Source organism: Rhinopithecus bieti, unplaced genomic scaffold (genome assembly GCF_001698545.2).
Source record: "Rhinopithecus bieti isolate Rb0 unplaced genomic scaffold, ASM169854v2 scaffold_42532, whole genome shotgun sequence".
Taxonomy (NCBI): domain Eukaryota; kingdom Metazoa; phylum Chordata; class Mammalia; order Primates; family Cercopithecidae; genus Rhinopithecus; species Rhinopithecus bieti.
The window spans coordinates 1,665,980-1,688,971 of record NW_016818301.1 but is presented as its reverse complement, the minus strand read 5'-3'; the positions used below and the strand labels follow the sequence as shown (position 1 = coordinate 1,688,971).

General features: G+C 46.6%; 1 protein-coding gene across 6 annotated transcripts in view; it reads left to right on the top strand.

Annotated features, from left to right (window-relative positions):
• Nucleotides 1–22,718, top strand: part of TTLL4 (tubulin tyrosine ligase like 4) — a 45,951-nt gene extending 23,233 nt beyond the window's left edge. For 3 of the 6 annotated variants that reach the window (XM_017856890.1, XM_017856889.1, XM_017856888.1), the window contains 18 exons: nt 5,186–6,770; nt 7,665–7,774; nt 8,128–8,191; nt 12,704–12,828; nt 13,283–13,393; nt 13,748–13,824; nt 14,594–14,785; nt 14,879–14,961; nt 15,189–15,317; nt 15,712–15,834; nt 16,433–16,531; nt 16,859–16,993; nt 17,627–17,764; nt 19,342–19,444; nt 20,710–20,920; nt 21,065–21,135; nt 21,535–21,620; nt 22,087–22,646. In XM_017856890.1, coding sequence (XP_017712379.1) covers nt 5,284–6,770; nt 7,665–7,774; nt 8,128–8,191; nt 12,704–12,828; nt 13,283–13,393; nt 13,748–13,824; nt 14,594–14,785; nt 14,879–14,961; nt 15,189–15,317; nt 15,712–15,834; nt 16,433–16,531; nt 16,859–16,993; nt 17,627–17,764; nt 19,342–19,444; nt 20,710–20,920; nt 21,065–21,135; nt 21,535–21,620; nt 22,087–22,342 — 3,600 coding nt within the window. In that variant the 5' untranslated portion in view covers nt 5,186–5,283 and the 3' untranslated portion in view covers nt 22,343–22,646. The other 3 variants (XM_017856893.1, XM_017856891.1, XM_017856892.1) reach the window with 3 other exon arrangements.
• Nucleotides 22,719–22,992: the final 274 nt, after the last annotated feature.

Here is a 22,992-nt window from a genome sequence, read left to right as displayed (position 1 = left end):
TTTTTTTTTTTTTTTTTTTTGGCATTTTTTAGTAGAAACGGGGTTACACTGTGTTAGCCAGGATGGTCTCGATCTCCTGACCTCGTGATCCACCCCTCTTGGCCTCCCAAAGTGCTGGGATTACAGGCTTGAGCCACCGCGCCCAGCCAACTTCCTTCACTTCTTAGACTTTGGGCCTTCAGAAGCTTTTCAAAGTTTGTCACTTACATTCCTTTAAAGCAGTGGGCAGGATACTGGAAAAGATGACCTGTGGCAGTGATTGGGGGTCTGGGACCCAGGCTGCCTGAATGGTTTAGTTAGGCCTCTGCTTCCCAACCATTTGAAGTTTTGATCTCATTAGGAATCTCTACAAAGAGAAGGAAGGAAGTTGTTTTTAGCAACTATCATTTCCTTGTCTTAAAGTGACACTACTTCTGAACCTCAAACACTGAAACTAGGTTGGAGCATTGGTATTTGATACTGTTGCGAGTGATACTGTTTACTTGGCATTCTTGAAGTTACTCTCTGCAGATGCAACAAATTTGTCTTTGCTTGGTAATTCCTAACACAGCCATCTTATCCAACCTTGGGTATCTCTTAACTAGCTTTGGAACTATTTCCCAGAAAGAGAGTTACAGAAACATCCTCTCACCTGCTTGTTGGCCCTTGAGTCCAGACATACTTCTTTAGGAAGACAGGTGGCCCTTCTCCAAGTTGCTATACTACACATCATGAGGACTGTATTAGTTCATTCTCGTACTGCTATAAATAAATACCTGAGACTGGGTGATTTATAAAGAAAAGAGGTTTAATTGGCTCATGGTTCTGCAGGCTGTATGGGTAGCATGGCTGCAGAGGCCTCAGGAAACATTTAGTCATGGTGGAAGGGGAAGCAGGCATGTCTTCACATGGCCAGAGCAGGAGAGAGAGAAAGTGGGGCAGTGCTATACACTTGTAAACAACCAGATCTCACGAGAACTCACCATCATGAGAACAGCAAGGGGGAAATCCGCCTCCATGATCCCATCACCTCCTCCAACATTGGGGATTACAAATCAACATGAGATTTGGTGGGACACAAATGCAAACCATATAGGGACTATGAGAGGAGACAAGAAGTGGGAAATGACTATTGCAGAGATATGAGATCTGGAATACCTTAGAGAGAAGAGAATTCACTCTACTCTAGTACCTGCCCAGGTGTGTTGTTTTACACATTATCTGGGAGCAGGCCACCTGCAGCTTCTGAGGAGGGTAGGCGTGTATCCTTGGCCTCCCTCTTCCTCTTTTGGATTAAAAGCCAAGCCAGCTAGGTGTTGGGCTGCTTGTGTTCATGTGTTTGGCACTGAGGGTTCATGTGGTGGGATGTAGCAAGGCAAACATTGAGCAGTGTGTGCAAAAGGAAGTGTCGTGCAGTGAGTGCTTGTGGCTACAAGGGAGAGGGGGACTGATTGGCTGTGGTGTTGATGAAAAGTCAGTGATGTGCTTTTAGAGATTTTCCACAAAGGGCCTTGGTATAAATATGGAGGAGTGTTTCCAGCCTGGCTTTTGTCTCGTACCTAAAGATTAGAGATAATGGAGGGGATAGAGTCTAAGTATGTGTTTCATTCCATTTAATAGGCATTGTAGACTCAGACAGATTTGAGTTTTAATCTAGGCATTGCTACTTATTGGTTATTTAATTATAGAAAAGTTGCTTAACTTTTCTGAGTCTTGGATTCATCGTCAGTAAAGTGAATGTAAGGGTTTTTTTAGAATTAAATGAAATAATATGAATAAAATGCCTAGCATGGTACCAGACATTCATTAGGTGCCCAAACTAGTGTTCAAGTTTGTCTCCCCTTCATTTACTGTGCTTTTCCAGTTTGATTACTCAACAGAATATTGAGCACTTCCTGTGTATCAGTTACTGTGTTGGGGACATCAGCTGGAGGAGAATGTGCTCCTTGCTTCTAGTCTGATGAGTTAGTTCATTATTGAAGCTAATGTTCTGTGAGCAGTGATGGTGGCATGCACAGAGGTGAGGCATCCTGTTCAAACTCAGGAGTCAGAGAAGACTGCCTAGGTCATGTTGCAGCTGCCTGAAAGAGGACTAAGTGAGGGTTTGTGAATATGTTTTTTTTTTTTTGGAGACGGAGTCTCGCTCTGTCGCCCAGGCTGGAGTGCAGTGGCCGGATCTCAGCTCACTGCAAGCTCCGCCTCCCAGGTTTACGCCATTCTCCTGCCTCAGCCTCCCGAGTAGCTGGGACTACAGGCGCCCGCCACCTCGCCCGGCTAGTTTTTTGTAATTTTAGTAGAGACGGGGTTTCACCATGTTAGCCAGGATGGTCTCGATCTCCTGACTTCGTGATCCGCCCATCTCGGCATCCCAAAGTGCTGGGATTACAGGCTTGAGCCACTGCGCCCAGCCGGGTTTGTGAATATATTGAGTGTACATAATACACATGCATGTGTGCGTGTAATCTTGTGAAGTGATTGGCAGGATTTGACTTCTCCCTTTGTCTCTATGCTTCTCTACCATAAGCGCACTCTGTAATTGTTCCAAGCACGGTATTTCCATAGTTTGCACTTGTGTAGTGGTCCATTTTCTGTCACCTCATTTTGAGGTAACTGGCTTCAAAATCCAGTTTTAGCATTGTGCTGTTCTTAGCCCACTATCATTTTGAATATTGGCAGTGCTGCGTTGTGATTTTTTGTACTCTCCTTGAGAAAGAGTCCATGTAGGTCAGCCTTTGCAGGTAAAGAGGGTGACATCCCATGGCTTCTGCAGTCTGTCTGTTGGTACTATTCATTCATAGCTGTAGACAGGAGTCTTAGATCTTCCTTGGCCATTACTCTGTTAATCAAAATACAAGGTAGTCTCTCAAGTTTTGCATTTTAAATATTACTTAAGTGAAAAAACCATCTCTCCTAGGGCTGGGTTCAGTGGCACAGGCTTGTAATCCCAGTTTATTGGGAGGCTGAGATGGGAGGATCGCTTGAGGCCAGGAGTCGAGACCAGCCTGGGCAGCATAGTGAGATACTGCCACTCCCTATCTTAACAATAACAAAAAAAATCAACTGTGTGTGGTGGTGCATGCTTGTGGTCCCAGCTATTTGGGAGGCTGAAAGGGGAAGATCATTTGAGTCCAGGAGTCAGAGGCTGCAGTGAGCCATGTTTGTGCCACTGCATTCCAGTCTGGGTGACAGAGCAAGACCCTGTCTCAAAACAAAACAAAACCGCTCTGCTATTTCCTTCCCTCTAGCTACTCTGAAAACACTTGATGAGGATGTCAGGATTCCTTTCAGAATTACCCCAGACAAATGACTACTACTTTTTTTTTGAGACAGAGTCTCACTGTGTCGCCCTGGCTGGAGTGCAATGGTGCGATCTCAGCTCACTGCAACCTCCACCTCCTGAGTTCAAGCAATTTTCCTGCCTCAGCCTCCCAAGTAGCTGGGATTACAGGCACCCGCCTCCATGCCTGGCTAATTTTTATATTTTTAGTAGAGACAGGGTTTCACCATGCTGGCCAGGCTGGTCTTGAACTCCTGACCTTGTGATCCACCCGCCTTGGCCTCCCAAAGTGTTGGGATTACAGGCGTGAGCCACTGCGCCCGACCTTTTTTTTTTTTTTTTTTTTGTGAGACAGTCTCTCTCTCTGTCACCCAGGCTGGAGAGCAGTGGTGCTATCTTGGCTTGCTGTAACTTCCACCTTCCATGCTCAAGGTTTTTCATGCCTCAGCTTCCCAGGTAGCTGGGACCACAGGCATGTACCACACCTGGCTGATTTTTGTATCTTTTGTGGAGATGGGGTTTTGCCATGTTGCCCAGTCTGGTCTCAAACTCCTGAGCTCAAGTGATCTGCCCGCCTCAGCCTCCCAAAGTGCTGGCATTACAGGCGTGAGCCACTGCGCCTGGCCATGAATGACTTTTTACAGTTTTCGTTATTTCCCCCCATATGCTGCCATGAAAGCAGGCCTACCTTTCCATACAGTTGTGAAAATTGGAGAATATTTTGTGAATTTGATTTAGAAAGTAAGTGACCATGCTGAACAGACAGTTTGAGACCCAGAAGGCTGGCTTAGAGGTTTTGTATTAAAGGAAACACTGATTGAGAAGATGCAAGAAACAGGCTCTTCCTCCCTGAGATAAGCCCAAACTTAAGCCTGGACTTTGGAGTGAAGAAAGCTCTGTCCTCTTCTTACTCCCTGAACTCTCCTGTCCCAGTATGGCTGCTGGAAATAAAGTCACTTTAAGTAAAAATTATGCTGGTGTTTAGTTCAATTTTCTTTCTTCTTTTTCCCACCAACACACAGGATGGAATTTAAGTCTGTATAGTTAGCAAGAGATGAAATTGCTGTCTCAGCTCCAGAATAAACTCCGGGGTCAGCAAGGGAATTCTGTTCTCCTATCTGAACTTGTCCTACTTAACCGTGAAAAGCAGACTAAATCAGAGGCAGCTGAGTTAATTTAGGGAGCAGTAGATGTAAAACGAGTTTTCAGATCACCTTTTTTTTTCTAAGATGGGGTCTCACTCTGTTGCCCATGCTGGAGTACATGGCACCATCTCGGCTTGCTGCAACCTCCACCTGCCAGGCTCAAGCGATCCTCCCATGTCAGCCTCTCTAGTAGCTGGGACTTCAGGTGCATACCACCATGCCTAGCTAATTTTTTGTTGTGGTGGGGTTTTGCCATATTGGGCAGGCTGGTCTTGAACTCCTGGGCTCAAGCTGAGATTACAGGTGTGAGCTGTCTCACCTGGACTCGAATAATCTTTCATCTTTCAGAATTGATTGATGAGAAGGAAGATACTCTTCTCTCTCACTTCACATTTGCTTTATTCCTAGCCACACTGGTTTTGGGTGAGAGAAGGTAGCCCCTCATGGAAAGTTGTGGGCAGTGAGGCAGAAAGATGTATTTTTTGTTGGAGAGAGAGAAAAACTTTCTGAGTGACAGAGTGCAGACTCATGAACGACCTCACAGTGGTGGTGGCACCTCAGTGTCTTAGTCCTTAATGAAGCCAACTTTGATCATATGAGGGCAATAGGAAGACCACTGGAAATGCCCTGGAAATCTAGTGTTCTCCCAGGGCTCCAAATGACGACCAAGACTGGTTGCCCAAAAATGCTGAAGTGGGACTGTACTGCTTACCTGAGGACCACTGTAGCATGGTATCTGTCCTCCTGGCGCTGTAACATTTCCTATCATTTCTCTCCCCTTCAGACTGACGGACTTCAAGGATGCAGCTGCTACTACCGGAGGTGTGTGGCACCTTACCTGAGCCAGGCCATGAGACCGTGTGGCCATGATGTGGGCCCCTCATGGCCTCAGCAGGAGCAGAGCACTACAGTATTGGCCTCCGCCAGAAAAACAGCTTCAAGCAGAGTGGTCCCTCAGGCACAGTGTCTGCCACGCCACCTGAGAAACCCTCGGAGGGCAAAGTCTGGCCTCAGGCCCATCAGCAAGTGAAGCCAATCTGGAAGCTGGAAAAGAAGCAAGTGGAGACACTGTCAGCAGGGTTGGGCCCAGCCCTCTTGGGCATCCCACCCCAGCCAGCATATTTCTTTTGCCCTAGCACTTTATGTAGCTCTGGGACCACGGCTGTCATTGCAGGCCACAGCAGTTCCTGTTACCTACACACTCTCCCGGACTTGTTCAACAACACCCTCCTATACCGCCGCTCCAGCTATAGGCACAAACCCTACCAGCAACTGGAGTCTTTCTGCTTGCGTTCGAGCCCATCAGAAAAAAGCCCTTTTCCTCTCCCTCAAAAGAGCCTCCCTGTCAGTCTCACTGCCGACAAGGCCATTTCTTCCATGGTCTTCCCCATGGCCCAGCCCATGGCCTCCTCATCCACAGAACCATACCTCTGCTTGGCAGCGGCTGGGGAAAACCCTTCAGGGAAAAGCCTGGCGTCTGCCATCTCAGGGAAGATCCCATCTCCACTCTCTTCCTCCTATAAGCCCATGCTGAATAATAATTCCTTCATGCGGCCAAATAGCACTCAAGTGCCTTTATTGCAGACCACAGAGGGCCTGAAGCCAGTATCACCACCCAAGATCCAGCCTGTCTCCTGGCATCATTCAGGGGGTACTGGAGACTGTGCACCACAGCCTGTTGACCATAAGGTGCCCAAAAGCATTGGCAGTGTCCTAGCTGATGCCAGTGCCCATATCGCCTTGTCTACCCCTAACTCCCATGACACATCCGCCACCAGTGTTGCCTCTTCCTGGTATAACCGGAATAACCTAGCCATGAGGGCAGAGCCACTTTCCTGTGCTCTGGATGACAACTCTGATTCCCAGGCCCCAACTAAGGAGATTCGGTTCACTGAGGCCGTAAGGAAATTGACTGCAAGAGGCTTTGAGAAGATGCCGAGGCAAGGCTGCCAGTTTGAACAATCTAGTTTCCTGAACCCCAGCTTCCAGTGGAATGTCCTCAACAGGAGCAGGCGGTGGAAACCTCCTGCGGTAAATCAGCGGTTTCCTCAGGAGGATGCTGGATTGGTTGGTCGGGTCCTCCCTGGTGCCTCAGATACCTTGGGGTTGGACAATACAGTCTTCTGTACCAAACGTATCAGCATTCACCTCCTTGCCTCACATGCCAGTGGGCTCAATCACAGCCCTGCCTGTGAATCTGTAATTGACCCCCCACCATTTGGAGAAGGCAAAGCTCCAGGTCCCCCTTCTCCTCAAACTCTTGGCATAGCCAACGTGGCCACCCGCCTCTCTTCCATCCAGCTGGGCCAGTCTGAGAAGGAAAGACCCGAGGAGGCCAGGGAGCTGGACTCATCTGATAGGGATATTAGGTACGTTGGATAATGTTTTTGGTTCATTTAGAACAGTAGAATGTATATACCATAATTTGGGTTGGCATTGACCCTGTACCTCTGAAGGTTGGTTTTATTTTTTAGCTGCCCTAGAATTTTTGGTTTTCACTTCAGGGCAAGGGTTGGGAAACTATAGCTTGCAGACCAAATCTTGCTTGTTGCCTGCTTTTGTAAATAAAGTTTTATTGGGATGCAGCCTTGTCCATTCATTTGCAGTTGTCTGTGGCTGCTTTCTTGTTACAATGATAGAGCTGAGTAGTTGTGATAAACTGACTGGCCTGCAAACAAAAATATTTACTCTCTGGTCCTTTAGAGAAAGAGTTCGTCAACCCCTATTTTAAGTAAAAACCAGGAGAGAAATAAGAATTGTGAACACCAAGTGTTGAAGCCTGTGACTTTCCTACTTTTTCCAAACCAAATCAGGTTCTCAGACATTCTTGGCATGACAGCCATTTATGGTTAGGGCACACACATAGTTGGCTACTTCTCTTGTGTTTTGTTATTTTCCTGGAAACTTGGTCCACTAAGGCCTTCTTCTGAGTTCCCAGAGAGTGGCCTAGGGACATTTCAAGTCAATTACCAGATATCCATTGATGGTTTTTTAGATGTAGAATGTTGTACTTATATGCTATGAGGGACACCAAAAAAATGGAAAACATAGTGCCTCTTTGCAGAATGGGAGATGTAAGGTTGAGGAGCTATACCTAGACCTCAGCTTTGAAGACAAGAGAAATGAGTTGTGAGGTCCAGGCAAGACGTAGCAGATTGGTAATGGAGAAGGGGCAAATACTGGGAGATGATGAAGGAATGAGAATCTAACTGTGACCTCTTTGATGGAGTTGACTAGGCTGGGGGCATGATTCTTTCTTTTAGTTCAGCTACTGACCTCCAGCCAGATCAGGCTGAGACTGAAGATACAGAAGAAGAACTAGTAGATGGTTTGGAAGACTGTTGTAGCCATGATGAGAATGAAGAGGAGGAGGGTGAGTAGGGAACCCTTTTACTTCCAACTAGGAGTTGGTTATGACATTTTGGGCAGGGGGCTAACAATTGTGTACTAGGTCCTTGACTCACATTACCTACATCAGTCATTTGCTTTGGGATTCTTAAGAGGGAGGTAGTGCCTTCTAGAGGACTTTGGTCTCTAGTCCTCCTGTCCCACTGGTCTTACCTTCCCCATGCTTCTGTTGAGGAAGGCAGTGCAAAGCAGCAGGGTGGTGCTTGTGGCTCCCCAAGAAGGGTTGAGCCCAGGATATTCAAGAATAGTTGCCTAGGCTTGGTAAGTTTGTGCTGCAGCCTTTTCTAGTCAGAATTTCTCTGTTCTTCCTTCCTCTAGGAGACTCAGAGTGCTCCTCATTAAGTGCTGTCACCCCTAGCGAATCGGTGGCCGTGATCTCTAGGTAAGCGTGGCTGTATAGATCATTGTTAGATGCTCATCTTTTGTCTCTTAAAGATTATAAAGAGATTAACCACTCAAGTCATTAATGGCCTTAAGAACTCTAATGCATTTTACCAAATTTTGTGTTTGCGACTTTAATTTTGAACAGGGAGTAATGGGGGGCCAGAAGCACATCTCATCTGTGGGGCTTAAAAACAGTATCATGGGCCAGGCGCAGTGGCTCACACCTGTAACCCCAGCACTTTGGGAGGCTGAGGCAGACGGATCACCTGAGGTCAGGAGTTCGAGACTAGCCTGGCCAACATGGCAAAACCCTGTCTCTACTAAAAATATAAAAATCAGCAAGGTATGGTGGTGCACACCTGTAATCCCAGCTGCTTGGGAGGCTGAGGCACGAGAATCACTTGAACCTGGGAGGTGGAGGTTGCAGTGAGCTGAGGTCACACTGCTGCACTCCCAGCCTGGGTTACGGAGTGAGACTCTGTCTCAGAAACAAAACAACAAAAACAGTATCATGGACTGGGCATAGTGGCTTATGCCTATAATTGTAACACTTTGGGAGGCTAAGATGGGTGGATCACTTGAGGCCAGGAGTTAGAGACCAGGCTGGCTAACATGGTGAAACACCATCTCTACTAAAAATAGAAACAATTAGCTGGGTATGGTGGCGCACACCTGTAATCGTTGACCTGCCAAAATGCTGGGATTATAGGGATGAGCCACTGCACCTGGCCCTAATTTTTAATGAAAAACTAGCTGTATGTCATTGGGCTTGACCAATATATGGAGCACCCAGAGTCGGGTTGCTTTTCTTTGCATCAACCCTGCCTTAGATGAAGCTAGGAATAAAGGGAGCCTTCTCTGCCTTGTTTAGCATGGACAAGACGGGCTGCATCTCTGTGAAATGTGGTGGTGTGGCAGCAGCACACCAATTTTAGAGCCCTTAACCTGTAAGGTGGAGACAGAGCTGTTTGGAAAGTGGGAGCGAGAACTGGGATTCTCTGTGAAGGTGGATAGAAATCCCATCACGGGCACCCTGAGTCTGATGCATAAGTTGTCACTTTCAGCCCAACCCATCCTCCTTCCAGAAAAGCAAAATGACTTCGGGTTATATATATTGGATGTTGATTAAGTACCTCCACTCTTCATAGGAGAAAGATATTTGACATGTAATTGATTTGGAGTCCTACCTTTTTTACACTTAAGGGCCTACTTCAGGACTGCTACACAGCCCTTTAGCCTTCCTGATATATAAGATAAAATTCACAAAAGGTGTTTGTTAATAATTTGCTCATTAATTAATTAACTTCTACAAATTGCACATAACTTCTTCTCTATATGAGGCTTAGACATAATTTTCAAGAAAATGTAAATACATATTTTTATTTTTTAGAGTCAGAGTCTTGCTCTATTACCCAGGCTAGAGTGCAGTGGATCCATCATAGCTTACTGTAACCTCGAACTCCTGGGCTCAAGCAATCTTCCTGCCTCAGCCTCCTGAACAGCTGGGACTACAGGCCCACCCACCACACCCAGCTAATTAAAAATTTTTTTTGTAGAGTTGTGGGGGAAGGTCTCATTATATTACCCAGGCTGGTCTTGAACTCTGGTCTCAAGTGATCCTCTTGCTTTAGCCTCCCAAAGCACTGAGATTAGGGATGTGAGCCACTGCACCTGACCAAAAATGGAGATAGATGAATTCCAAACCACTCTGCATTTTAAAGATGACTAAAATACTTTTAGATTGCTAAAATCTTACTTTTTCTCTATTATGAAGTATTTGTATATTTATTATGGAAAATTTGGCAACCACTGAAAAACAGAAAAATCATTGGAAACACTACCTGTTTCTTTACACAGCAATATTTTCACTGCATTTTCTGTTGTGCTCTAAGAATCATGTAATTTTAGAGATGGAAACCATCAAGTCCAGTGTAAATATTGAGGACCAGAGAAGTGAAGTAGCTGTTCCAAGGTCATAGTTTCTAGCATGGCTAGACTAGAAGCCAGGTCTCTTGAGGAGAAGTTTAGGACTCTTGTGAAACAACTCACAAGGGTTTTTTGTTTGTTTTTAAATTAAGCTTGTGATATTGAAATAATTATAGATTTCACATGTAGTTATAAGAAAGAATGCAGAGAGGTCCCCTGTACTCTCTACTCAGTTTCCCCCATTGGGTAACATCTTGGAGAAGTACAATATAGTACAACTGGGATGTTGTTAACATTGTTAGAGTCAAGATATGGAACATTTTGCTGGGCACAGTAGCTCACGCCTGTAACCCCAGGACTTTGGGAGGCTGAGGTGAGTAGATCAGTTGAAGTCAGGAGTTTGAGACCAACCTGGCCAACATGGTGAAACCCTGTGTTTTACTAAAATACAACATCTTCTAAAAATAGAAAAATTGGTTGGGCATGATGGTGGGCACCTGTAATCCCAGCTACTCGGGAGGCTGAGGCAGGAGAATCACATGAACCTGGGAGGCAGAGGTTGCAGTGAGCTGAGATCGCACCACTGCACCCCAGCCTGGGTGACAAGAGGCAAGACTCTCTCAAAAAAAAAAAAAAAGATACAGAACGTTGTCATCACTGTAGGAATTCCTCCTCCTGCTACCCTTATAGCTACACCTACTTCCCTCCTACTCCCATTCCCTCCTTAATCCCCTGGCAACCACTAGTTCTTCTTTTTGTCATTTCAAGAATGTTACACAGGTAGAGTGACAGCAGTATGTCACCTTTTGACATTGACATTTTTTCACTCAGCATATTCTTTGGAGATTGACCTGGGTTGTTGCATGTATCGATAGTTCTCATTCTTTTTTATTGCTGGATAGTGTTCTGTGGTATGGATGTACCACAGTTTATTTAACCATACACCTGTTGAAGGTATTTGGGTTGTTTTCAGCTTTTGGCTGTTATGAATAAAGCTGCTATAAATAATCATGTACATATTTTTGTGTGAATATAAGTCTTCATCTCTCTGGGATAAATGCCCAGGAGTGCAATTACTAGGTTGTATGATGATTGCATGTTTAGTTTTTTAAGAAACTGCCAAAACTGTTTTCCAGAGTGGCTGTACCATTTTATGTTTCTATCTTTTTTTTTTTTTTTTTTTTTTGAGATGGGATTTTGCTCTTGTTGCCCAGGCTAGAGTGCAATGGTGTGATCTCGGCTCATCACAACCTCTGCCTCCCGGGTTCGAGCCATTCTCCTGCCTCAGCCTCCCGAGTATTTGGGACTACAGGCATGCGCCACTACGCCTGGCTAATTTTGTATTTTTAGTAGAGATGGGGGTTACCCCATGTTGGTCAGGCTGGTCTGCAACTCCCAACCTTGGGTGATCCGCCTGCCTTGGCCTCCCAAAGTCCTGGGATTACAGGCATGAGCCACTGCCCCGGTCTCTATCTTTGTTTTAAATTTTAACTCATTCTTATTGACTTCAACAATCTTAAATTCTCGTACTCAGTAAACCAAAAGCCTTTGAAGAAAAAATTTTGAAAATGAGGAATAGAGTTGAATTAATAGGAATTTTCATTGGGAATTAGTATTTAACTTGATTCCCTGAAATTCATTAAAATCTTTAAGATTTAAAACTGAAATGTTTCACATACAGTGCCTATTTCTGTTGTGCTGAAAATAATAACAGGTAAAGTGACTTTTTTAAACTAAAAATTAATGTTATAATAATATTTGTGGATTATATTATCTAAGTTGTAAAGAGTAATAGCTATTTTCTCCATTTTTCAGTGCTAGTTAGAGGAATGATCTGGGTCTGTCAGCTTATACCTGACAGGTAGTTGATATGTCTGCTATGTTGACACCCCTTGAGACAGCCTTGGCCAAGCCCTTGTTGGAATAACAGTAGGGAACCCATGGCCCCAGATCAGCCACGTCTCTTCGTCACATCCAGATCTGTGTTCCCATACTGTTACCTAAAATTCCAGTGTCACAAATCACTTCCAAAATAGAGAAAAGCACTAACAGTCCATGAATCTTTAGATGAACCTAAATATAAAATGAACTAGAAGTATCACTGTTTCTTTTCTTTCTATTGCTTTTTCCCCTTTTTCTATTTAAAAGTCTCTGCACCTCAGATCTTTTTTGGTTTTCCTCCTTCATAATTTTCACATCATTCTTTTCTTCCCTCATTTATTTCTTCGTCTTAGCATAGCACATTCTTCTACTAGTATCCACCCACATTCATTTCCCCTCTCAGAACCACTCCTGTCAGGGACTTTCCCAGACAATGTCTTGTCACAGAAAATTTTGGAGCTGTATTGCAGAATGAAGTATTGGAAAACCTTGTCTTTAGGTGACATTTAATGGTGTGGTTATATGTAGGTTAGCCTAGTACCTTAGGGATTAATATGTATAAAATAATTATTATTGAGCACCTGGCTTTTTAGAATCACAAGTTAAAAGACAGCACTTGAAAAGAAATCGTACATCATAGTAACAACGCTTCAGGGCTGTTGCTTTTTCTCTTTCTCTAGTCCGTGTTTGTTTTTCGTCTTAGAAGCTGTATGGAAATTCTGACCAAACCCCTTTCCAATCATGAGAAAGTTGTCCGACCAGCCCTCATCTACAGTCTCTTTCCCAACGTTCCCCCTACCATCTATTTTGGCACTCGGGATGAGAGAGGTAAACCTGGCCAAGTGTCAAAGCCCAGAAGAGTCCCCAGGGAGAAGGTTGCTAGCTAAGTTGGGAGGAGGTGGCTGTAGGTGGGAGAGGGTTTCCAGAATGGGTGTTGTGGCAGTTGTCACACTGTGCTCAGTTCCCCACATAGGTCGTAGGTCTAATGCAACCTGTTTCTTGTCTATCCTTTAGCTGACCCTTTTCAACCTTGCCATGTCATGCTGAGTTCATGCTCTCCAACCTTGCTGCTTTTCCCTTTCAGTCTTCCCTTCCTTTGTTCCTCATTCCTGCACAGCCCCTCTTCCTTCCCAAAGTGTGCTCCTCTGAAACTCTGATCTGGAGCAATAGTGACTTGCCTGCCCAGGGAAAAATGGGCAGCCATACCATCTTTTTTGTCTTCTCATCATGACTCTCCGCTCTTCTCCACCCCCCATCCCCACACCCCTTGCATTCTTCCCAGTGGAGAAACTTCCCTGGGAGCAGAGGAAGTTGCTCCGGTGGAAGATGAGCACAGTGACCCCCAACATTGTCAAGCAGACCATTGGACGGTCCCACTTCAAAATCAGCAAAAGTGAGTTGCTTGCCTTCCTGTGAACCTGTCCTTTTTGCCCCAAATAGATGGGCTTTGAGTAGGGGGAGAGCTCTAGACAGCTCGTGCCAATGTGGGGGCAGCTGGGGCCCTCTCCTGAAATCCAGTCTTATAGGAGGGTGTAGCTCTGAAATCCTGGGCTGAGCCTGTTGTTCAGAATTGAGAGACAAAGGGCCATTGTTCTGTCCCTGGCCCCAGGGCCTCATGTAGGACAGCTCCATAGCAACTCTTTGCAAACCAAGTCTGGGAGCTATGCCCAGTTCTGGGGCCTCTGGGCCTTTCTCTGTCCCTGGACTGGGCTGTTAGCAAGGCTGATTCCTGATGTGCCTCCCATAGGAAACGATGACTGGCTGGGCTGTTGGGGTCACCACATGAAGTCTCCTAGTTTCCGATCCATTCGAGAGCATCAGAAGGTAGGGGCCCTTTCTGAGGAGCTGTTTCCCTGGACTTTGGACTAGGCCAAGAGGAGGGTGATGATGTGGGTAAGGGGTAGGGGGCGGGAAGAGGATGATGACCATGGAGAAGTCAGGAAGCTGTACAGAGGAGAAAGTTACAGGATGGGGGTACAGTGAGAGACTCCAGTGGATCACGTACATCTCCAGTTCAGCTGCAGTATTTTGGAGCTTCTTGCTATGTGGGGGCAGCTGAGTCCCTCTCCTGAAATCCAACCTCATAGGAGGGTGTAGCTCTGAAATCCTGCAGTTGCAGCTTCTCAAAGGCACTTTTTCCTCTAATGTGTCTTGAGTTAGACTGTCTATTTTCTGTTTATTATGTTTCCCTATGACCACTGCACATTCCATCCTCCCAAGCTGAATATGTGTAAAGAGGACTTCTGGTCTCACGTTGGAATGAATGAGTCCCTTGCCCCCAGACTTACTAAAGGCAAAATGCTTTTCTGTCCTCATCCCATAGGGTTTCATGGAAAAAGGTATAATAGCTTTTTCTTTGCACTTAAGGTGAATATCATGTCTGTCTTACATTACTCTGTTTTGTCTGTGTTTTAATCATCTTTTGGTGAGTGCTCTGCAGTTGGATACTTAAGGACCATTAGGGTGGTGATAGTAAGATGGAACAACAGCTTGGAGTGCTGCTAAAGAAGTTGAATGGTAGAGTGAGTCTTGTCATCTTCCTTATGGCCTCACTTCTGCCCTCTTCCTGCACTCACCCTTTTTCCTTTTGTAGCTAAACCATTTCCCAGGCTCATTCCAGATTGGGAGGAAGGACCGGCTATGGCGGAACCTGTCACGCATGCAGAACCGCTTTGGCAAGAAGGAGTTCAGTTTCTTCCCCCAGTCCTTTATCCTGCCCCAGGACGCCAAGCTCCTGCGCAAAGCGTGGGAGAGCAGCAGTCGCCAAAAGTGGATTGTGAAGCCAGTGAGTGAATCACAGTGGGCAGGAGACTATGGTCTGAGTGGGAACAACAGAGTATTGGACCTGGAGCAAATCTCATCTCCTTTCTGCTCCTAGCCAGCATCAGCTCGAGGCATTGGCATCCAGGTTATTCATAAGTGGAGTCAGCTCCCCAAGCGAAGGCCCCTCCTGGTACAGAGGTGAGCCTGTAGCACATATCCCTTACCCCGTCCTCCCACCTCCTTGGCCTCGAGGTTCCCTTCTTACAATGTTCTTCTGCCCTTTGTTCTCCCAGCCAAAGAGCTTCCTTAGCCAACGGTTCTAAGGTCTTTATCTTGGGGACTGTTAGCTGGCTTTTTCTGTGGCTTGGTTACCCACTGAGCCCCATCATGTGGCTGGATGAGAAGCTGGCCTTTGTCCTATGTAGGTATCTACACAAACCCTACCTCATCAGCGGCAGCAAGTTTGACCTGCGGATCTATGTTTACGTCACTTCCTACGATCCTCTGCGGATTTACCTCTTTTCGGATGGACTGGTCCGCTTTGCCAGTTGCAAGTATGTGACAGTGGTGAGGTATCCTCTGACAATATTGGGGATTTTATTTTCCTCAGAGGGAGGGAAACTAGAAGACACCAAACAGGAAAATAACAAATATTTTGATAGTTTTTGTTAGCAAGGGAGAAGGCAGGAAATGGGAAATCAGGAGGCTCTCTACTTCGTTAAATCTGGGGAATGTCTTCCTGCATACGGGACTGAGGTGGGATAAAGGAGATGAGTTTAGCTGTGGTTTTTCAGAACTTTGCCAACAGACACACTTCTCAGGCTCTTGTGGCTATGAAAAGATCTGTGTACTTGTTCTTCACCTCTTCAGTATTTGGGAAAATGTTTGGCCCCTTCTCCATCTGCTCTGTCACCATCTTACCTCTGCCTTGTTTTTGCTGACTTCCAGGTATTCTCCTTCCATGAAGAGCCTTGGCAATAAGTTCATGCACCTGACCAACTACAGTGTCAATAAAAAGAATGCCGAGTACCAGGCCAATGCAGATGAAATGGCCTGCCAGGGCCACAAATGGTACTGAGGGCAGAGTGTCCCAGGCCAGTGAAGGCCTAGAGGAATACAGGGTTCTGGGGTTTTGGGAAGTTCAGGGGCATGGTGAGTGGAGGATTAATATAAGACCCAGAGATAACAATTACCAATTCAGAATTGGTCTATTTGAGGCCGGATGTGGTGGCTCACGCCTGTAATCCTAGCACTTTGGGAGGCCAATGTGGGTGGATCACCTGAGGTCAAGAGTTTGAGACCAGCCCGGCCAATGTGGCGCAACCCTGTCTCTACTAAAAATACAAAAATTAGCTGGGCATGGTGGCGGGCACCGATAATCCCAGCTGCTCAGGAGGCTGAGGCAGGAGAATCACTTGAACCTCGGGGGCAGAGGTTGCAGTGAGCCGAGATCACGCCACTTCACTCCAGCCTGGGTGAAAGGGCAAAACTCCATCTCAAAAAAAAAAAAAAAAGAATTGGTCTATCTGCATCCAAGTTCATCTCTTTCATAATTTAAACTGTCAAAGGAAGAGACATGAAGAAAATACCATTAGGTCTCTTCTTTTTCTTTGTTTTGTCACTCATTCCTAGAATATAATTCCTAATACTTCCTCTTTCTCCTCTGCAGGGCACTGAAGGCTTTGTGGAACTACCTGAGCCAGAAGGGAGTCAATAGCGATGCCATCTGGGAGAAGATAAAGGATGTTGTTGTCAAAACCATCATCTCGTGAGTCACATTGCCAACCTGGGTGTGGGGCCTGCTGCTGACCCCCCTCCTTTCTCCCAGGCCTCACACTGCTGTGCTCTGGACTTTGCCCCTACTGTGGTTTGGTTTTAATGACGGAGAATAGGAAGGAGTGGCCAGAGTTAAGTTCTGCTCATCTACTGAACTTCATCCCCAGGAGCTGGTCCCAGATCAGAGGCATCTCTTGACAGCTACCTTTCCTGGGTTGCTTCTGCCTGCCTATCTCTGGGCCACTCTTTTGGCAGGATAGCTCTGGGTAGAGCCCTCTGGGAGGAGCTGAACTGAGTACTTCCTCATCCCCGTGACCAGGTCAGAGCCCTACGTGACCAGCCTGCTCAAGATGTATGTGCGGCGGCCCTATAGCTGCCACGAACTCTTTGGTTTTGACATCATGCTAGATGAAAACCTCAAGCCCTGGGTCCTGGAAGTCAACATTTCCCCAAGGTAGGTGTTATTCTGAGGACACTCACAATAGAATCCTTCCATTATCCTCACGCTCCCATTGCCACTCTAGTAAGTTGTTCTTTTTTTTTTTTTTCTCCCCCTTTGAGATGGAGTCACTCTGTCACCCAGGCTGGAGTGCAGTGGTGCGATCTTGGCTTACTGCAACCTCCACCTCCCGGATTCAAGAGAGTTCTCCTGCCTCAGCCTCCCGAGTAGCTGGGACTACAGGCGTACACCACCACACCCAGCTAATTTTTTGTATTTTTAGTAGAGACAGGGTTTCACTGTGTTAGCCAGGATGGTCTCGATCTCCTGACCTCATCATCCGCCCACCTCGGCCTCCCAAAGTGCTGGGATTACAGGTGTGAGCCACTGCGCCTAGCAAGTTGTTCTTTTTAAGTGGATCCTTACCGCTTGCTTTCCTTTAGCAGATCAAGGTCATGGGCACGTTTACCACTCTGAGTGAGGTTATTCACCGTCTTTGGGGCAAGAGAGTCTTGTGATGGTGATCCTGCATGGGAATGTTTGAGCAGCTTTCATCCTAGGGAATCCAGGAAGTAACTGAGTTGCACATATGACCAGAGACTGTTTCGGAGTGCTGCTTTGATCACTATTTTTATCCTTTTTCTGAAGCCTCCACTCCAACTCTCCACTGGATATTAGCATCAAAGGCCAGATGATTCGTGACCTTCTGAATCTGGCAGGTTTTGTCCTGCCCAATGCAGAGGATGTCATTTCCAGCCGTAGCAGCTGCAGCAGCTCCACCACCAGGTGAGGCCCCTGTTTCTTCACAGCTCCGCTGGTAGCATGAATAGCCCTGCTGTAGTTTCTGGGAAGGAATGGATTCTGGGTGCTCCCTTCTGCCTGGTTTCCCTTGCTGCTCAGTCTTGCCCCTACAGTCCACTAACATGCTACCATGCCACATCAGTGCCTCTCAAGTATGTTCAGTTATGTTGATCCTCTGCTTAGGAACCACAGGCCTAGGAATCAGATTTAAACATCTTATGCACACTGGTGTGTGTCTCTAGTCCCAGCTACATGGGAGGCTGAAGCAGGGGGATCTTTTAAGGCCAGAAGTTCAAAGCTGTAGTGCACTATGATGATCATGCCTGTGAATAGCCGTTGTACTCTCTTTAGCCTGGGCAATATAGCAAGACCCTGTTTCTAAAAAAAAAAAAAAAAAAATTAGCTCCTTACCTGGGCAGTCAGGGTCCCAGCTTCCTTTTTCTTGGTATATCTCTTTCTCTTCTTCCTCTCCTGGCTCCTGTGCCCTTACAAACTGGATCACTCACACAACCTCAAAGTCAGAATGATCCTTAAGGACCAGTTGGTCCAGTCTCTTCTCTGAAATGTTTATTGCCTCTTGCTGTTCCCCATAGTGTTCTTTCCTCTGCTTATGGGGTTTCTTCCTCCTGAAATGCCCATAGCCAGACCTGCCGTTAACCTCTATTGTTCATCAAAGTCTAGCTTATACATCTTCACGAAGCCAACTCAGTATGACCATTTTTTTTTCTTTTTTCATACCACAAAGCATTGGGAACCACTCTTGAGAGGAGGGAGTTTATATTTACTTAGTATCTGAGATGTGTGAGGAAAACCCTATAATTTATCCTTCCAATAACCCTGTAAGGTTAGTATTTGTACCTGCAGTTTACAGAGGAGAAAACTGAAGCTCTTTGGGATTAAGTAGCCTATCAAAGTCATTCAACTGGAGAGTGGTAGGACTGGAATTCAAATCCTGATTTGCCTGATAACAAAACTTGCTTTCCCCGCTGTACCTTGTAGACTCATGTTTGGCTCTGTCCAGTGGTTGTCATTTGACATATCCCACCTGCCATACCATAAGCTCCTTGGGGGCAAGAGTTGCTTTTTAGTCATCTTTTTTTCATTAGTATTATTTTTTTAGAAACAGAGTCTCACCATCCCTCTCAACAGTGATTATGGTAATTGTAGTAATGTGGGTGATGAAACTGAGGTGAAGGGAGGTGAAGTCAGTTGCCCAGGGTCACACAGCCAGTAGGACAGAGCTGGGTATATAGTTAAGTGTTCACCGAATTAAACTAAACTGAAGTATATAACACAATAAGGCTTATTGCAAGGTCCTCATTTTTTATCATTCAAATTCAACCTAAAGATGGTGGTTTGTACCCTTTCACTTAATATTTGATGACTCTCAGGTTACTTTTGGGGAGTGTATTTTAGTCCAACCTACTACTCAATTAACCTCTGTTCATGCATCTTTGTCTTCTCTCGAGAAGGGTATCTGCTGGACTGGACCTTCTCCGTATTTCCTCCAAATACGAAGCTGCTGACCCTGCCCTTTGCTTTCTTTCTGGCCTCTGCTGTAGCTTGCCCACCTCCCCCGGGGACAAATGTCGAATGGCTCCAGAGCATGTCACTGCACAGAAGATGAAGAAAGCCTATTATCTGACCCAGAAAATTCCTGATCAGGTAGGAGGTTGGTCTTCCCTCCAGTGCTAGCAGAAAACTTCCCTGGTTAAACATTTGGGACCCTAAAGCAACCAGCTTTTCTTTTCTTTTTTTTTTTTTTTTCTTTTTTGAGACGGAGTTTCACTCTTATTGCCCAGGCTAGAGAGCAATGGTGCGATCTCGGCTCACCGCAACCTCCGCCTCCCAGGTTCAAGTGATTCTCCTGCCTCAGCCTCCCAAGTAGCTGGGATTAGAGGCATGCACCACCACACCCAGCTAATTTTATATTTTTTAATAGAGACAGGGATTCTCCATGTTGGTCAGGCTGGTCTCGACCTCCTGATCTCAAGTGATCCACCTGCCTCAGCCTCCCAAAGTGCCGGGATTACAGGTGTGAGCCACTGCTCCCAGCTGCAACCAGCTTTTCTTTAGAGCAGGGTTTCTTTTTTTTTTGAGACGGAGTCTCGCTCTGCCACCCAGGCTGGAGTGCTATGGCCGGATCTCAGCTCACTGCAAGCTCCGCCTCCCGGGTTCACGCCATTCTCCTGCCTCAGCCTCCCGGGTAGCTGGGACTACAGGTGCCGCCACCTCGCCTGGCTAGTTTTTTGTAGTTTTAGTAGAGACGGGGTTTCACCGTGTTAGCCAGGATGGTCTCGATCTCCTGACCTTGTGATACGCCCGTCTCGGCCTCCCGAACTGCTGGGATTACAGGCTTGAGCCACCGCGCCCGGCCTAGAGCAGGGTTTCTTAATCCAGGCCTGTGATCCTCTGATGCACAGAGGTTTTTTGGCATGTCTGTCATTCTGGGAGAGCATTAATTGTCTTTACCATGTTTTCTCGCCCCCTCTTGTCCAAACTGTAGACTTTTGCCCTTTGGTTTCTTTCTCTGAGAGGCACAGTGAGAGACCCCAGGAAGCTGACTTTCTCAGAGCAGATAAGGGAGCTGGATTTAAGCATGGCAGATACAGGACTGGTGCCGAATCTTAATTGCTGGATCCTCATCTTGACTTTACCCAACAACCTACTTAACCTCTCAGCCCCAGTGGCTCCCCCGACCCCAAATAAGAGTGTCTTCCCCACTAGCTAAGTTCAGTAGACTTAGGAACAGATGTCTTTCAGAGCTGGCCCACTAGGCTGCCCTCAGTAGTTCCATGAGAGTCCTGGAGCTGTAGGACCCCAGGGGTGTGCTCCCTGTCCCCCAGCTTCTTGAGTCTCTGCCCCTGATTTACACTCTCTGTCACACACTTTTTCTCACACATTTTTTCTCCCTGTTCCTTGGACCACAGGACTTCTATGCATCTGTGCTGGATGTTCTGACACCAGATGATGTTCGGATTCTGGTTGAGATGGAAGATGAGTTTTCTCGCCGTGGTCAGTTTGAACGAATTTTTCCTTCTCATATCTCCTCTCGCTATCTCCGCTTTTTTGAGCAGCCACGATATTTCAACATTCTCACCACCCAATGGGAACAGAAATACCATGGCAACAAGCTTAAAGGTGATGTGCCCTCCCAGCCCTCAGAAAGCCATGTTTAGTGAGAGATTAAATCCCAGTATACCAAGAAATAGGCCTCTCTGGAAAGAAGAATTAGCCAGTTGATTCTACTTTCTTAAACCACAACTCCTGCTAATCTTGTCCTAGGAGTAGATCTGCTCCGGAGTTGGTGCTACAAAGGGTTCCACATGGGAGTTGTCTCTGATTCTGCTCCAGTGGTGAGTGCTGCCAGTGTGGAGGACAGCTCCTTCTCAGGCCCCTCCCTCCTCTGCCTTATGAGTGCAGCGGGAGTTGGATTGGTATGTACAGGCCTCTCTCACTTCTCCGCTAGGCTGTGCTTCTGTCTCACTACTCTTTCCTTTCAAGGGAATAGTTGCCTCCAGGATTCCCTGGGTACCTTTCTTTCAAGGATCAAAAAGTGCTTTGTAGGCCTCAACTTCTTGTCTGATTCAGAAGAGAACTGAGACTTTTACCCACCTGGGCCTACGCCTGAGGAGTAGGGAAGGGGAGAGCCCCATGATTCACTTAGAGGTAGAGCTGGAGGGTCCCAAGACCCCAAACACTCCTGCCTTGCCTCTGCCAAGCCCTTTTGGTCTCATTGATTCCTTTGCTCTTAGTGGTCTCTCCCGACAACACTTCTGACTGTCTCAAAGGATGACGTGATACTCAATGCCTTCAGCAAATCAGAGACTAGCAAGCTGGGGTGAGTGCTGCCTGGGCAAGGGATGGGCTGCTGGCTGTGAGTTTGGAGAGTTTTCTTCCTTCCCATCTTCCCAGACTGTGGCAGTGAGATCAGCATTCTTCAGCTGGGGGTTGATGGGAGTGTCAGGACATGCAGCCATAGCATCCTTTTCCTGGTAGCTCTTGGTATGCCCAGGGAAGCTGAGCTGGAGGACAGAAGCGCCTCCTGAAGCGACCACTGTCAGCCATACCCACTAGCTGTGGGAAGTCGTTAGCCCTCTACCTGCACCTCCTTTCACTCTTGCACTGCAGATCTCAAGCCTTCAAGTAAATAGAATTTTTTTTATGGTTATTACATATCCATGTAATTATGGCCTACAACACCATAATGTCGTGAATGCCTGCTCCAGACTCTGAAGGCAAATTCTAAGGTAAAGTCTCAGTTAAACAGTGTCTCAGCCATTTCTTTCACCATCTATTCCCTCCAGAAAACACAGCTCCTGTGAGGGAAGCCTACTACTCTCTGAAGACGGGACCACGCCCAAATCCAAGAAGACTCAAACTGGCCTTTCCCCTTATCCCCAGAAACCCAGTTCCTCAAAGGACAGTGAGGACACCAGCAAAGAGCCCAGCCTTTCCACTCAGACGTTACCTGTGATCAAGTACTCTGGGCGGACTTCAAGACTTTCTACTTCCTCCACTTTCCAGTCAACTAGTGACTCCCTCCTGGCTGTGAGCCCATAATTGGCCTCTCTCCAAAAGCCTCTGCCCAGGAGCATGGGCATCAGCTACCTCACGGGAACCAGCCTGCTGTTCAGACCAGTCTGAACCCCTACCCCTTTCACCCTGTTCCTCCTCAGAGTATTTTTTGAAGTGGTTGCATTACAGAGATGGGTATTTGTAGGGCCGGGGGGATGGTAGTGATGGGGAAAAGATGAGGAAGGGTCACCCTCTGTCACCTGTCTGCCTGGCTGGCACCTCATATCTCAGCAGAGAAGCCAGTGGTGGCCACGCAGCCTTATAAAGCAGGTTTTCGTTTCTACCTTAAGTGAGCCATGTGTGGTTTGTTTGGGGCCCTGGTGAGGTTGCTGAGTTGTAGCTCAGGAGAAAACATACAGAATGTATTTGGACCGGAAGTCCTTTGTTCTGAATTTGAGGGAGTCTTCTGAGGTCCTTATTTCGTTAGATCTTTCCTCACCCCTCTCCCATCCCTTCCTCAGTAGACAGGCGGAGAGGCCACAACATGCCGAGCCCATTTCCTGTCATCCTAGTCTTGGGGCTTCACTGCCTACTTCCAAATACCCCACCTGCCAGCAGCCCTTGGTCTTCCTGTTCTGACCCCCCATCACTGCTCATTTAGCCTTCTAGATGCCTCTCTCGTGGACATCTCTTCT